Genomic DNA, 17,595 nt, shown 5'->3' with positions numbered 1-17,595 from the left:
TTGTAGGTATGATGGGCTACGAATATGCTGTTGGAACAGAATGTGAATACTTACAACGAATCGTCTGCTTCCTGAAATGAAATCAATAAGTTGCATATAATAAACTCTAATTGAAATCTGTATAAATATGTCTTTACCATTGTCGCAGTTAAAACATTTTTATGCATGCAAATGTTTTGATACTTTCATACTACATTAGAACATGTTGTCAGCTTATTTAGTGTATTCATTAAAAAAAAAGGATTCACAAAAGTGCTTTACAAAAAATGCACTGAAATACAACAGAACAGATGAATCAAAACTATACAACATAATAAAAACATAAAATAAAAAAGAGACAAAAACGAGAAGTAAGAATTGTGCTCTGTCAGTTGATACATATATGGATATATTATTACTATCACATAATGTAATGATCCATATTACTGAAATGTGCTGTTCTCTTTTTATTAGGTGGAATAATGCTTCCCTCTAGTGGGGAGCAGGCTTATCTGAACATGTAGGTCATCTCCACTCAAGTAGGTCAGCTATTCATGTCCAGAGAGCACAAAATGCATTGTGTTGAATATTACCACATTTATTCCAGAAATGAACATGCCAGTGTCAGTGTTGCCGGGTTTTGCAGGAGAAAAAGCAACCAGGTCTACGAAAACAAGCCTAAAAGAAGCGACTTAATACATTTGAACTGTAAGCACACATATTTTCAAATACATATTGGGGAAAAGGTTGAACAAAAAATGCAATTACCAATATTTACAAAAAGAAAAACAATCCCAAGGCCGCCGCCTATAATACGGTAAGCTAATAAGCAGACATGGCAATGCTGGCTAGTGTCTGTCTTTCAGTGTCACCTTGTCCAAAATCATCAACCTGCACCGACTAGTGAGACATGATATGAGAGGGGATTCATTGAATACTTTGTCAAACATGTAAATGGCATGTACAGTCAGTCAGACATTAAGGCTAAAAGGATAATGCAAAAACGTCCTGGGAACTTGTTTCCATTGTGGTCCTGCACTCCTATGTATTAAATTCATAACCATTATACCATAGCATAAAAACAATAATACATGTCATCAACAAAACATGTACAAAGGAGAAAATGGCAGCAGGGAATAACACATCTATGGGATTTTCTTAGGTCTATATAATCCATTTTGTTTTCTGGCACCTCTTGCACTCTGCAAGTGTTTTGTTAAATTGTCAAAATGAATTAAATTTGGTGGCATTGGGCATTAATGTCAAACTGATTTGCTGTATTATAGCAGCCAGTCTATCGCATTCACAATGTGGTAGTTTTAATTATTTACGCTATTAGTTTTGAATCGATGTACACAGCGCTCAACATGTTGTGTTTATCATGGTGATACTACCAAATTACACTTTTGAGAGACAAACATTTTCTGAAGAGTACATTTTTCAGTTCAGTTTACTGGACACACACACACAGACACAGTGTAATGTATGAAGTTGGGGCAATACATCATCCTGTCTCTCAGTCAGATGTGTCAGTCAGTCAGAGACGACATGCATAAGGTACTTTATTTCCCTTGAGTAATTACTGGTAGGCAGCCGTGGGCGTCACATTACCAACCTATCCTTCCTTAGTTGGTACTAGTATCTTTATTCTAGTGGAGTCGAGTGGAGACATGAAATGACCCACGCCTGGAGTTCTTCGAAAATGTATGGAAGAAGATCACATACTGACTAAGCCAGTGAGGGGAAACTGAACGGTAAAGTGAGCTTGTATCATTCAAATTAACACCGCCAGACTCGCTGCTGCTGTGTCATGTAATGTGAATGTAATAATTGAATATACCGGTAATACTAATACGCCTGGGATTAATTCTGCTCCTGCTAACGTTAGCCACCTATCTCCCACATGAAGCTGTGGAGGGGGCTTCGGTATCAATTGCCATTGATATTACAGTATTGCTGGTGTTATGGTACCATCGGGACAATGGTTCTACAGTACTACAGCGTTATTACACTACTGGCAGCAGTACTGGTTGGCGGACGCTAGCATTCGCGCTAAAAAAAAGCTAGCGAAAATGAACGAGCATGGGGTAGTTAGCATATGAGGATCACCAGGCAAGCTAACGACAACGTTTAATGATACTAATGTTGGGATCCATGTACACACAGACAGACGGGACTGACAGCTTGATGCTGTGGTTTAAACCGAGCTGTTTTAATGGTGTCAGCTCGCCTACTGCTTTAATTACATCATTTAAAGCTAATTGGCTAGCTAAAACGAGCTAGTAGAATATTACCGTAGGTCAGGAGGAGATTCTCGTGTTAACAAGTGGGTCACTCACAAAGTGAAAGTGGATCCACGTGTCTTTCTACTACAGTGCAAGCAAACGTGTAGCACGTTGGTGGATGAAGGCTTTGCTTGCCAAGCTTTGAGGCTCTCAGCGGTTATTTACTACAGGCAGTAGGAGGAGGAATGCATGTGTAGTCACGTTTCGGCTTTGTTGTGTGTCTGATTTTATAATTGCATTGATGTACTGGCGGGCTTCAGGCCCCATTGTGCAACACTGCAAGGGCACCACTGCCAGCCAGGTTTGGTTTGTTTCCAGGACTTGTTCTCATTATGTTGGATTGGATTGTCTAAGCTTTTTTACAGCTGTCAATGATGTGATTTGGCTATTACTTTTCTTGAATATTAGCCCTCCCCCCAGCTTATTTCAAATCCCCACTTAAACAGAACGGAAAACAAAAGTGCTGAAGGGTAAAACCCTGTGTATTTTCATTCTATATTGTTCAAATGTTCACACGCCCTGCAGGGTAATGCAAGATGTGTTAAAATGTTTAACAAATATTTCAAATTTGTCATTTCTCACAATTTGAAGACCACTTCACTATGAATTAGCCTTTAACTACCTATTTTGGGTATGTCATTAGGTGAACACTCTGAAATCAATAAATGCTTCTTATTTAATGCTTCTTAGTATTTTTTTGCTGGATAACACAATTATCCCTCCTGGCTCCTACACAAACACGTGCATATACAGTACAGCGTCCTCTGTGCATTTCATCAGAAAGGTCAGTGGCAGAGCAAAGGTCAAATGCAGTGTAACGTCCACAAAGCTTTTTAGTTCAGTACTCATTGGCACTTGAGTAGAGTTGTTTGGCACCACACATGTACAGCCAGTCAGCCACACTTCACCACTTTACAGGCGCCATTGGTGTCTGCAATCAAACCAGCAACCTTTCATTCCCAGGTTTGGCTTTGAGTTGAGTCTGAGGTTTGCCTGGCCACCAGGCCTGTGGTTTTGTTTTTGGAGCATATTTGACCATACTACTACTGAGCTTATAGCTTATCTAATTAAATTCTTTCAAAGCGGGAGAGTTGTAAGTTGGATATTTTCATTTAATTACATGCTGACGGTTCATTTCTGTGTCACTGTCACCTTTACTGCATTAGAATCATCATACTGTATATTGTCATTAAGGATACTAAGTAGAACACACTGTTCTGATTTGTTTTCTTCCATGTTTTGTCTTTTTATTCCCCGCCTCCTCAAAATAAAATCTAAAAAACCTTGGCTTACTCTTGATGAACTTGCAGCAGGGCAGCAGAGAGAAGCCAAATTGTGACTAGATAGGAAAGAAAAGTAAGATAAATACATAATGTATATTTTTAAATAAAACATGAAAGAAAAAGCAGTTTGTGAGGTTAGCTCTGAATAAACATACATGGCGGAGCCTTTGTTTCCAGCAGCATTAATGACATTAATACCTGTCTATACACTGACTGCTTGAAATGAACACAGATCACTGTTTCGTGAGGTATTGACCATGTGTCAGTTAGGTATTAAGACATTTGATTGTCTTTTACTGTCTTAGCTGACAGTAAAATCAGGTCATTCCGAGTTGAATTGACACTGAGGCTTTTACTCTGTGGGGTTCTGCTAAAAGGAGCTAATGCAGAGCTACAAGCACAGCACAGAGAACTTGGTTGGAGCTTCATAGTGCAGTACACTCTTTCACTTCATTCACTGAGGGTTATCCCCCACTGACCCCAGGGGTCTATACTTGGTCTAATACTTTCTCTCAACTCTAAAATGTCTTGTAAAAATCTACAAATCTCTAAGCTCCCAACATTGTGTTGTGAGCTTGTAGATCTGCCATTGTCCCAGAATGTTCACCTGCTTTCACAGAATGTTCTCCTTTTATGACCTGCCCAGAATAGGGACACTGGGGTTCATGTGGTTAATTCAACCCACTTTGCCGCCTCATATTCCCACTTGCACTTTTGGCCTTTTTCAGTTGACACAGTGCCAACTGATGTAGGCTTATATTTATCTGCCTCACTGGTGATAATCGGTCTTAAAACCCACACAGATCCCGTGATCGCTCTGGCCAATGAGAAGGGGGGCTGCATGATAATACTACTGAATGTGTGTGTAGTCTCTCTAAGCGATCCAGGCAGTTAATGTATAAGAGTGAACTGTTATTACACACACCGTTGCATAGATAGGAAGTGGGTTTCCCTTTTTTTTTTTTCCCAGACTAGATTTTAGATGAGTCACACTTCTGTAAGTATTTCATAAAGCAAAGCTTTTACACAACCCTGTTTTGATTACCCAGCACTGCAGGGAGGGACACCAGATGAGTGCTGCATAGAGACCCGGTGCTCCGCGTGGGCTCCTACTGAGGCGCTGGATCGGAGCAAAACTCAAGAGGTAAGTTTAGTGTCAGAATAAATAAATATATGGCTGCTGTCCTCTCTTCACCTTACTCAGGTGATAATGTAATGACATTGACAACACTGTTTTATGATGACCTGAGCCCGATTCTACAAGTTCCTTTTTAAATCGGTAGTAGTTCTCACACTTTCAGGATGTTTAAAAAATAGCAGATGTACAAGCTCGCAGCGCGGCACGAAGAGATGCAGTGTGAGCTTGTATGTCTGCTATTTTCTTTGAATGGCCGACGCTAAAATCTAAAATGATGCTGTCCTGGTGTTAAAGGGTTAAATAACACAGTCCAGATTATGAGTGTGTTAACAACATGAACCCTTGCTTTCCTATGCTGGGGGGGGGGGGGGGGGGGGGCAACATTCACCGAAAATAGTCATGGGACGCATCGTGAGCTTGTAGTAGGCCATTCGATAGGCTATTTTCAGCGAAGTGATTTGGTGTAGAAGGGACAAGGAGGGGCCTAGCATAGACCCCTGGGTGACTCCGGTTAACAAATTATATAGGTTTCAACTGGTATTTTGCCGTATACGTTCCATGAAAAAGCCCACCTCCTATTCTTCTGTTTGTCCGTCCACACACCAAGGACTCGTCGGGGCAGATTTCTTGTTTGGAGAGTGTGTTTGTACAGGCTGTCGATGTGGAGCTGCAGCAACCTTTAACCAGACGTAGGGAAAAGCCCATCCTGTGTACATCAATAGGCCTCTTTGTCATATACTCTGTTCGTAAGCCCATTGCTGGACTCTCAATGAACACCTACAGAATAAGTATACTGTTTTTTCTATTACACTGTAGCTCGGAAAAGGTCTAGCCGTCTATGTCTACCTGCCTGTCTGGAACTAATTGCACAAAAGGCTTACATTGATTGTGCACACACCCGACAGGCTAACTTTTTTGTTGACATACTGTATGTTATATCATTTTTGAAATATTCAACTTTTTTAATTTCTTAATCACTTGGACAATGTAAGTAAAAAGGGACTCAGATTGTCCAAATTTGGGCACGGTTGACATATGAGGAAGTGAATGATGGTAGCATCGAGATGAAACTAACTATACTGTAGGTCAAGGTATATGAAAAAGAAGGTAAAGAGTAAAGACACCAACATCATTTTCGCTATCACGCAATTCCAGACGGCAGATTCGTCGCACCATGGGAGCCAAACTACACCCGGAAGTTTGGTGGAATGCATTGGAGTTGGAGTCAATGAGAGCCCGGTGACCAGCTCTTGAACAAACAATATTTCTGAATGACTGTCTTTGTAAAGTAATAGCTTCTGGAAAATAACAGAAGACATATGACACATTATTGTCCTCCGTGTTCTTTTCGATGTGTACACTGTACTTTGAGGTATCTAAAGAGCAAAAAAGTACGTTTCTGAACGTACCAAGTATCGCAAGACTGTCCACCGTTTCCTGTCTGGCAGCCAAATCTCGCGATACCTCCGAGACAGAAACGATACTTGCCGCTGTTTAGATCCTCAAGTAAAATGATGTACTGTGCACATCGAAAAGCAATTGATTAGAAAACAACCTGTGTGATATGTCTTTCATATTCTTGAACTGATTGTATGACAAAGGTCGCAATTGTTCAGAAATAATGTTTGTTCACGAGCTGGTCCAGCCGGTATTCCATTTATCATGAAAGTGTCCATGAAAGTTGTCATGGCGTATCCATGACATCAGTGACGTCCCTTCCTTCTGTAAATAAATTCCTTGCTGTAGTGACAGTACGTCATAGATCAGTTGTGGACGACTGGCCACACAGTCTGAGACTCTGAGATCCACATTAAGCCTCACTGTTATTGTCTCCACCAGGCCGAAGGCATGGGGAGAGAGTATGTTTTGCACTCCGTCCGTGTGTCCGTCCTTCCGTCCTTCCTTCCTTCCGTCCTTCCGTCCGTCTGTGAACAGCTAATCTCCGGCACCGTTAACCCGGGCGATGCCAAACTTTGCACACACACTCCCTGGATGCCAACGATGAACCTCTGCCCCACATTTTCCAGAACGGCCTGTTATAGCGCCACCATGAGGCAGCTTTTCACATTTTGTACCTAAAACTGCACCGATCTGCGTGAAATGTTGCATGCACACTCCCTAGAGGCCAAGGACAAACCTTTTACCTGCATTTTCCGCATCTGCCTTTTATAGCGCCACCAGGAGGCCGACTTTTGTAAAACACATTTTTTGATATTACTCCTCCAGATTCTGTCCAAAAATCTCACAAATCGTTACACAGTATCTCTATGGTCATGTGCTCAAGTCGGATCTGTCTGATATTTCATATTCCATCCTAATTGGCTATAATTGGCTTTCACAGTTTGCAAGATTGCCCCGTTTTGAACAATAGCCTCAAATCATGAACGCAGCATGCAATTTACGTGAAATCTTTCACACATTTTCTTACTAGGCTGAGGAATATATCCCACCCTTTTCACATTGGCCTGTTATAGCGCCACCAACAGGTTGATTTTTGCAAAACACATTTTTGGAACAAAATGCCTCAAATCGGTACACATGATCTCTGTAGTCATGTGATCAAGACGAGTCTGTTGGATTTCTCAGATTGTACACTGATTGGCTAAGATTGCCTTCCAAAGTTTTCAGGAGTGGCCCGTTTTGTACAAAATGCTGCACATGTCCTGCTCATCCAGAATTCTATCCTCAGAGATGCTATGAGTGATCTGGTTCTGCATTTCCTCAACAAAATGAAGGAAAAAAAATCCTCCTAAACATTTTGCCAAACATCACACACACTCCTATCCTCCTGGTGGAGACCTGTGCCCGGAAGGGCACTTTTTCTAGTTATCATCATCTTGTTTAGTTGTTTCAGTTCCAAATGCAGTTATATCCTGTAGATTAGGGGTGGGCAACTTTGACGATGGGAAAGGGCCACTATATTTCCACACTCACTCCAGAGGGCCACATTGCATATTACTGTCGTAGCAAAAATAGCCGATATACAAGCTAAAAACACGTTCTGAGCTTGTAGCTGTTTTTGCTATTATTGAATTGAAATTCTGAATTTCTTTTTGCTATTTTTGAATTGGAATCCTGAAAAGTATATATATATTTTTATTTCCAATGCATTTAATTATGTTAACTTTATGAATTAAATACATTGGACATAAAAGACAATAACATTTGAATACTACTCATTAAGCTACTAATTTAGACGTAAGTAAGTAATTAAAGCGGGTCATGTTTGCATGTTTGGAATTGTAACGGCAGAAATCAATAATGTATCAGTATTCTGATATTAACCTGAGGGCCACATTAACCACATCATGCTGTAGATCATACATGGGCAACTGGCGACCCGGGGGCCACACGTGGCCCCCACCTTCACTTAATGTGGCCTGCAGGTTAATATCCGAATATTGATATTTATTTATTATTCAGCCGTTACAATTCCAAACATGCAAACATGACCGCTTTAATTACTTCCGTCTATATTAGTAGCTGAATGACTAGTATAAAAATATACATTTCATTTTTTAATTCCAATGTATTATAACTACATGCATTTGAAGTTCAAATTTAGCAAAAATAGCAGATCTACAAGCACGAAACTCAAAGGTTTTGATCTGCTATTTTTTAATACGACAGTATATGCAATGTGGCCTTCTGGGGTGGAAGTGAGTGTGGAACTATAGTGGCCTTCTCCATCTTCAAAGTTGCCCACCTCTGCTGTAGATGGCTTCTTGTATGGCAGTGTTGTTGGAAAAACCTTTATTATATTGAGGAGGACAACACATTGCGATGTGTCATGTTGTCAGGTTTGTCGCTGCCATGAGACGAAGTGTAAATCAGGCTTAAAGCTGCAATCCTTAAGTTTCATGTCCAACTCGGGATTCAAACCTGGGTCCCCAAAGTGAGTGATGTTTTTACTACAGATAACAGAGTTGCATGCAATATCTCTTGTCAACCAGTAGTGGTCCTACCTACCTGACCATAGGATCTACTGAAAATGTCTCAATAAGAAGAGCAGGGGGTCACCTCCAACCACGGCAGTTGATACTTGTAAATTAGTACCGAGTACTATAAATTCACAAATGACAGCTGTCTTTTGTGGGTGATGCCTGCCATTTGTGTGATCCGCACGTGGCACACGTCAATCGCGTGGCATCATTCACGCATCATTTTTCTTCGTATATAATTGTGGCACATGCTGGTGCCACACAACTGACTTCACACTCAGCACTGCAGTCCTTTGCGGCGTCATTTGTGTTTACAGGCAACGTCCAGTAGACCTCAATCGGATTGATTTGGAGCGGCTGTGTTGGAATCCTGTGGTAAGCGCCACCAGATAATTGTTTTTGCCAACAATGTGCTCTTCTTCATGAAAACACAACAAACCAAATGTGAGCAAAGCACGCTTACCACATAATTCCATCGTGTTAGCCAGAGTCTCTGAGTGAGGTTGACCAAAGGTTGCATATAAATTATAAACATAAACAAGGGGTCCATCACGGACAGAGTTTTTCAAAACAGGCCACTTCAAGCCTATCTGCATTGAGAAAATTATATCAAAATATATATATAGTATTGTGCCGAATATAAGACGACTCTGATTATAAGACGAGACGACCCCATTTTTCAAGACTCATTTGTGGAACATTAAAAAATAGTCTCCGATTATAATACCGTTTATTGGATATTTCCATTCAGACCAATAAATCTCTGCTGTCGGGAAGAAACCACCCATCTCCAAAATGTTCATTTTAAAATATAACATTTTCAGGAAATGAAGACAACCATATATTTTTTTAAACAAAGCAATACTGCCTCATCAAAGTTGGTATTGTGACTTTATATATTGTCAATTACTTGCATGAGAAGGAGAGAGGTGGAGTTTGAGGGTCCAATGGAGTTAAAGGCGTAGTGAAATGAAAAATATGTTTTTCACACTTTTAGACCACATCCGTGGTCATCATATGAGCATACCTAACAATGGATGCCAAAAAATGGGTAAATTCTCATTTTTGTGTATTTTTATATCAAAAGTCCATAAAATCGAATTTTAATTACTTCCTGAAAACGAAAACCTACTGCGTGACGACGTGTCGAGGCCCACATCGATAAAAGCCAATAAAAATGAAGCTCACCCGTTTAATTCCCCATATATGCACATCCTTCCAACACTGTCCAACACAGCTGCTACTGATTACAGAAATCCTCAGTTTTTATTCCCATTCAAGATGACATCCAGACAGTGTATTACTCGGTTTCATCTAAAATATATACTACACCTTTAAAGGTGTAGTGAAATGAAAAATACGTTTTTCACACTTTTAGACCATATCCGTGGTCATCATATGGGCATACCTAACAATGGATGCCAAAAAATGGGCAAATTCTCATTTTTGTGTTTGTATATCAAAAGTCCATACAAAAATATTTTTTATTACTTCCTGAAAACGTGCTGCGTGTTGAGGCCCACATCGATAAAAGCCAATAAAAATTAAGCTCACCCGTTTAATTCCCCATATCTCCGCGTCCGTCCAGCACAGGCTGCACAGCTGCTACTGATTACAGAAATCTTCCGTTTTTATTCCCATTCAAGATGACATCCAGACAGTGTATTACTCTTTTTCAACTTAATCATCACGCTAAAATATGTATCTGAAAACATAGGGTAGAAATAAGCCACATAAGAGTAAACTGGTAAAGCTGGCCGACTATCTGACTTGTAAACAAACACTACATGCTGTCCTGCGTAGCATAGCTACCGTCCCATCCCCTGAAACTTCTGAAACTTCAAAAAGGGTTTTCTCCCAAGCGATTTTTACTACTTTTCATTGGTTCACTATTTTCTTAAAGATGGAGTGCCACGATTTTTTCCACCCTAAAACATGATCATCATCTGGTATTATTATAAGGAGGAAGAACTTTTTCCAAAAAGTGTACAGAATTTGTTAAAATCATGCTTTTACGTGGACACGCCCATCAGTTCATTAACACAATCGGTGCCGGGATTCCTTCAAAATATGAGCTCTGGGGTGCCGGAAAGACATGGCCGCTTTTACTCTGAAGCCCCCCCCCCCCCCCCCCCCCCCGTTATTTTATTCCACACAGCAGAATCTTGTGTAAAAACTTGACTCTGAAAGCGTCAAAATGGTAGAAACTCAGTAGAAATGTCAAACCTTTAACCCATTAAAACCAGGAAAGCATCTGTGTCAGATAGCACAGACGGCTGACAGGAGATGGCGAGTGACACGCAACAAAGGCAAATCGACACTCCCAACCTGCTGTAAGGCTACAAACGTTTTGAAAAAAATCTTGAAAGTGGGTCTTGACATAATGTGTTAAACGTTATCTTTATTCATGTTTTTTTCTGTGTCTTTCCTTCAGCCCTCCCCAGGTGCTCTGCTGTCCGCCAGTGAGCAGACGGTGCATGTTGTGTGACGGTCCCTGTCCTGCTGGGAGTTCTAGAAACATGACCGTGGCAAACGCTAGATCTGACTCAGGTAAGTCTCTGCAACAACCCTTCATATAATGTATTTAGCCACTGTGTGTGTGTGTGTGTGTGTGTGTGTGTGTGTGTGTGTGTGTGTGTGTGTGTGTGTGTGTGTGTGTGTGTGTGTGTGTGTGTGTGTGTGTGTGTGTGTGTGTGTGTGTGTGTGTGTGTGTGTGTGTGTGTGTGTGTGTGTGTGTGTGTGTGTGTGGCTGGCGTGAATGGAAGGCACTTGCTTACATTTATATAAATCTGATCCGTAATCTGAATGATACATTTTAGGATTATGTAATAATTTAATTTAAAATATATAGTATATATTCCTGGTTGACCACTTGCACACTAGGGTGTCTATTCTGGGGCGAACATTTCCGCGAAAATAGCTCTTAGATTGGCTATTCTCAGTAAAGAGATTTGTTGTAGAGGGAGGTAACGGACCAGGCAGAGCCCTTGCGGACCCCAGTCAATTACACAGTATATTTATAGAGACCATTTTAAGTGGTTAAGAGCAACAAGATTTATAAAATAAGCATGGTTAAGCACGTAACCATGAATAGAATACTTAACAGGATCACTTAATATGTATGCAACCTAACCATACATTGTAAGACAGTTTGTGTGTCTTCATTCAGTGTGTGGTTATGTTGTTCTCGGTGTCATTGTGGTGGTGTTCTGTGAGTGGAACGATTCATTGTGTGACTGCGTGTTGGCACTGTTATGGAAATGAGTGCCATTCTTCATGAATTGCTCCATTGATGGCCTGTCCAGTTGTTGTTTTTCGCCCATGCTCTTATTCAGGTCACATTAATTGTTTCTGTGGACATATTGAATGACTCAAATGTTCTTTTCTAATCCCCCTATTAACGAGAGTGACATGCTATTCTTCCGACCTTAGATTTGTGGTCATGTTTTAACCACTGCACCAAAATATCTTAGCCAAAAATAGCTGATCTATCAAGCTCACAATGTGATGCGTTGTGAGATTGTAGATCTGCTTTTTTTTTTTTTACTAATGTTTTCCCCTGAACACTGAACAGGGAGACTACTAGCTTGTATGTGTTTAGCGATGGAGAGCATGATTTTAGTCAGAGTGGCTTGCTTGGAGTGAACAGGTATATGGGTTCAGTGTGTTGCTCTTTGACAGGACTCTTTGACAGGAACATATGGCCACAGTGGGGAGTCGACTGTCTTTTATCCCCCCTAATGGATGTGTTGTTTGACCTCCAGCCATGCAGCAGGTGCTGGACAACCTTAAAGACTTGCCCTCGGGAGCGAAGGACATCGACCTCATCTTCCTCAGAGGAATAATGGAGAGTCGCATTGTCCGCTCTCTCGCCAAGGTGGGACACATACTGCCTCCTGTGTCCTCTCTCTCTCTCTCTGTCTGTCTGTCTGTCTATCTGTCTGTCTGTCTGTCTGTCTGTCTGTCTGTCTGTCTGTCTGTCTGTCTGTCTGTAAGAGCATGCTCTCTTTTGCAAGGACAACCTGAGTACAATATGATCACAACATGCATGACTTGATTAGTTGTCATGTGATGTGGCAAAGTTGAAGTTGCTTAACCCATTCTGGGCGGGAACCCCTTTTGGTGTTTTACCCCCTCAGGCCGGGAACCCATGTTTGGGTTCTGTACAGTATGTACAGTATTCAAAAATGTAAAACTAATTATGCTGCTATATCAATATTTGAAGTTTTTCAGAAAACTTAGGTCAGGATTTAGAGGCGTTTTTAGAATCGGTCTCAGGCTAAATGGGTTAAGACGAAAAGCAAATATTTGAGCTTGGGTAACTGACTATTTTGTATTACTTCCTGAAAACGAAAACGTGCTGCGTGTCGAGGCCCACATCGATAAAAGCCAATAAAAATGAAGCTCACCCGTTTAATTCCCCATATCTCCGCATCCGTCCAGCACAGGCTGCACAGCTGCTACTGATTACAGAAATCTTCCATTTTTATTCCCATTCAAGATAACATCCAGACAGTGTATTACTCTGTTTCAACTTAATCATCACGCTAAAATATGTATCTGAAAACATTATAGGGTAGAAATAAGCCACATAGAGTAAACTGGTAAAGCTGGCCGACTATCTGACTTGTAAACAAACATGCTGTCCTGCGTAGCATTGCTACCGTCCCATCCCCTGAAGGGATGCGACGCTCTCATTGGTTTTTACTACTTTTCATTGGTTCACTATTTTCTTAAAGATGGAGTGCCACGATTTTTTCCACCCTAAAACATGATCATCATCTGGTATTATTATAAGGAGGAAGAACTTTTTCCAAAAAGTGTACAGTATTTGTTTTAGAGGCGTTTTAGAGGCGTTTTTAGAATCGGTCTCAGGCTAAATGGGTTAAGACGAAAAGCAAATGTTTGAGCTTGGGTAACTGACATAAATAATAATTACATCATGTCGCGTGTCTCACTTTTCCCACTGTCATTCAATTGTCCCACTTCCTCTCTGTCTAAACCTTTTAAATGGTGTTTATTGCTTTTCTCCTGTTATAGGATGATACATATCATATCATTACCCTAACCCTTAACCACACCAAAGCCATAATAATACCTGTGCCTAACCGTAATTCAAATGAATGAATCACCCAAATGTAACCAAATCAAATTATTATAATTATTATTAAGGCACTGCACCCAATGAATGTCCAGCATCTATTGTGACATTTAAACTGGACCAGGATGCAACAGTTTTGAAAACTGAACCTGCATAACTGGCTGAGCCAGAGATTTACTCTTCTGTTGTAGTTTGGCTGAAGGAGGACATTCTGTTTTCTTTGTTTTCTCTGTTTCTTATTCTAACAAGCAGGAACTGTCATATATTCTACTTTTAGTTCACCCTGTCCAGACCCCCCCCCCCCCCCCCCCCCACAGAAATTCTGTGTCAAGTTGATTACCACCTGTACAACATGAGCCCTGGGTCAGTCACAGAATTTCTCCCTGTTGAGCTTGTTAGGAGTCACTGCATTCTCAAGGTCCAAGGACACTACAAGTTGTTGTAGGACAGAAAGGGGGATTTAAACCAGGGTCCTTAAGTTTAGACTGAGGCAGGTTCTTAATGATAATCGCAATTTTTTTTGAGACAATCTCAATTATTTATAATTATCGCAATAATTTGAGGTACATAATCGTCACAATCGTATCCAAGCTTGTGTGTGTGTGTGTGTGTGTGTGTGTGTGTGTGTGTGTGTGTGTGTGTGTGTGTGTGTGTGTGTGTGTGTGTGTGTGTGTGTGTGTGTGTGTGTGTGTGTGTGTGTGTGTGTGTGTGTGTGTGTGTGTGTGTGTGTGTGTCACTTAATTCTAAACATAAATTAGAGTGCGTTTTGACTGTGTGTGCGAGCAGGCCCACGAGCGCCTGGAGGATGTGCAGCTGAAAGCAGTGGGCGACAACAACCTTCAGCTCATAAGTGACATTGTGGAATCCCTCAACAGCGTGGCAGAAAAGGACGCCGGTGCCACTGAGCTCACCAAAATCCTTCAGGAACCTCATTTCCAGGTAGAGCGGTTAACCTTTTTTAAGATATTACAGTAGGTTGACAGGAAATGGGGGGGAAGACAGTACGCAGCAAAGGTTGTAACAATCGGCCTTTTACATTGAAAGGATAATTATTGCTAAAGGAAAAAACAGCGGGATCGTCGGGTTAACTCTGTGGCATTTTATATAGAAGCTACCAAAGGATGTAGTTGAGCAAACAGAATGGCAAGCAATATATATACAGTTTACATTGGGAAACAACTGAAACCAACAATCAATAATCACGAAACAAACCCCCTCCCAACCCCAAATGAGTCCCAGTCCCCAGTCAAATATAAACTATAAACAGTTCGTGTGGCGTTAGCAGCACGCTACCGCTCGCCCCACAGTAGTAAATAATAACAATCGCGTCGGTCCTCTTCTCACTGTGCGCGCGTGTCTCAATTAAGTCAAACGTCCTTTGTCTTGGCTGCAGATACTACACGTTCCAACTTTAGTGCAGTGGTTTAAACGGTAGGCCTATCTGGCGCCACGGAGGTCATCTCTGTCAAACGTCCACCCTGGTACCTGGATTTGTTTGTCCCCCTTCCTCCTGTGTCACTTCCCCTATTCATAAAGTTGGGTGACATCCTCAATCATTCAATCAGACCTGTTACCTCTCAAGTGAACTAGAATGTTCATATGGACTTAAAAAGTCCGTTCACAGTTTTCCACATGCACACATATCACACGTATATAAGGACATCCATAGATCAAGCAGATAAATACAATAACATTATGTGCATTTGTCACAAGGTTGTCGGGATCACCAGCCTAGGTGCCTGGACCGGTAGTTCTTGTGTAGGCCATGTCACTTTATATTCTCATAACTCCCTCCTCCTCTATTCCTACGTCTAACGTAAACAATTAAGACCTGAGGCCGATACTATCTACAACTGCCTTCTAAATCAGTAGTTCAAGATTTTTCTAGAATGTTCAAACATAGCAGATGTTCAAGCTCACAACGCTGCACAAAGTGTCGCACTGTGAACTTGTAGATCTGCTATTTTTGAATAGCTCTTTTCTTGTAGCGCCACCATTGGGCCAACATTATAGAGAGCAAACTGAGAGGTCTTGCATTCTACTGAGTGCATTACTGTTGCATCTGCTATCCAATGGCAAAATGAAACCAGCACCCCCCTTCTCTCTAAACTAGCCTCTCTCACCTCAAGGTCACAAGCAGGCCTGGAATGGAGGAACAAAAGCCAAATGCCAGGGCAGCAAGGCCATCAAATAAAACAATGATTAATGAAAGCTTAATAATGCATATTGTTAAATAAATGATAGTTACTTTCCACCTCTGGTTTCACTTGATGTTACTAAAGTAGAAAGACACTTGTGTCTAAACTCTGTATTGAGTCTATTGACAGGAAACCGACTGATGAGAAAATGGTGTCTTAATTGTAAACATTTCGGTCATCAGACCTTCATCTGAACCAGAGTGTGTAGAGTGTTGATCTCGCCGGTGCCTATGGGCTATAGTTCCAAACATTGCTCCTATGACTGGAACTATCCCATTGAGATAGAATGAGCACTTCCGCATTCCATTGTCCACAATGGGAGTCAACGCTCTCTTACTATATTACTCTGATCAGAACATAGTGATTGGGGAGTCGTCTGAATTACATTCCCTACGTCAGACCAGCTATCAGGAAGTGGAAATCTGGAAAGTGAGTGGCAGCGTGCCGTGCCTCCGCCATATTGGAAACAATGGTAAATGGTGCATTTTTCTTATATAGCGCCTTTATCCAAGGCGCTTTACATAGATTATGCTTTACATTCACCCATTCACACACACATTCATACACCGACACTAACTCTGGGGGAGCCCGGGTTCGAGCTGAAACCCTGCGGTTACCATCCGGCCACTCTAACCCCTGATCCACCGCCGCCGCCCCAACAAAAATGGCGGCCATAACATGCAGGTCGCTCCACTGTCTCCTAATGAGAATGACTATCTAGGAATCTATGATTCAAAGACTCTCCTACTGAGCAAGTGAGCAGCCATTTTGACATTTTACACAAAGCTTTGTTTGTGTCTTCAGGGGGGTTATCGCACTCATTATGTGAAGGCAATCTTTACACGTGCAGTTTTTGTTTGCTAATGTTGTATGTGTACATATTGTTGTGCACTTTTACATACAGACCAGCACCCATAGCTTGGGAGTGCTGACGGGTGAATGTTAATGAATTGTTGTGGCTTTGTAGTCACTTTGTCAGAATTACAATGTGACACACCTCTGTTTACAGCCATGTCTTATACGTTTGTGAATGTTTTCATTGATGTACTGCATATTTTTACAATGTTTTTGTAGTATATGTTGCAAACATACATTACATATACCGTATGTTACACATATGCTATTACATAAACTAGAAGTTCGGGCCACTATACGACCCTCTGAAAACACCCCTTGGTCTAAATTCGGCCAATAGTCACTTGCCCAAATGTGCCCAAATGTGTGAGTGTTTTTTGTGCAAAACTAATGCTTGGAATGGATTCAGAATCATGAAAAACCCCTAATTTTAATGGGGCTCAAGAGGTTAAAGCATAATGAAATTTAGGGGGAAAAAAGCCTTTTATATAGGTTTTAATGGTGGCCATATGGCCACTGTTGGCGACCCGAAGGTCACAAAATCACCCGTATCTCTCCCTAAGCTCCTCCGCTACTCTAAACGTGTGGGAATGAGCTGTCTCTGTCTTCACGGCAGCCATCCCCCCTAAGGGCCTGTTGGACAGACTGCAATGAGCTGTCTCTGTCTTCACGGCAGCCATCCCTCCTAAGGGCCTGTTGGACAGACTGCAATGAGCTGTCTCTGTCTTCACGGCAGCCATCCCTCCTAAGGGCCTGTTGGACTGACTGCAATGAGCTGTCTCTGTCTTCAAGGCAGCCATCCCCCCTAAGGGCCT

The 17,595-nt window shown here is 41.4% G+C and overlaps 1 protein-coding gene across 1 annotated transcript in view; it reads left to right on the top strand.

The window, feature by feature from the left end:
* Positions 1 to 1,635: 1,635 nt before the first annotated feature.
* Positions 1,636 to 17,595, top strand: part of LOC306924148 (protein PALS2-like) — a 29,498-nt gene continuing 13,538 nt past the window's right edge. The window contains exons 1-5 of the mRNA XM_079502518.1: positions 1,636 to 1,733; positions 4,597 to 4,691; positions 11,061 to 11,176; positions 12,391 to 12,503; positions 14,514 to 14,666. Of these exons, the coding sequence (XP_079358644.1) occupies positions 11,104 to 11,176; positions 12,391 to 12,503; positions 14,514 to 14,666 (339 nt within the window). The 5' untranslated portion in view covers positions 1,636 to 1,733; positions 4,597 to 4,691; positions 11,061 to 11,103. The remainder of the gene's footprint in view (positions 1,734 to 4,596; positions 4,692 to 11,060; positions 11,177 to 12,390; positions 12,504 to 14,513; positions 14,667 to 17,595) is intronic.

Source organism: Electrona antarctica, assembly GCF_951216825.1.
Source record: "Electrona antarctica genome assembly, chromosome: 6".
NCBI lineage: Eukaryota > Metazoa > Chordata > Actinopteri > Myctophiformes > Myctophidae > Electrona > Electrona antarctica.
Note: the sequence above shows the minus strand (reverse complement) of the source record. Positions and strands in the feature narration are given on the sequence as shown.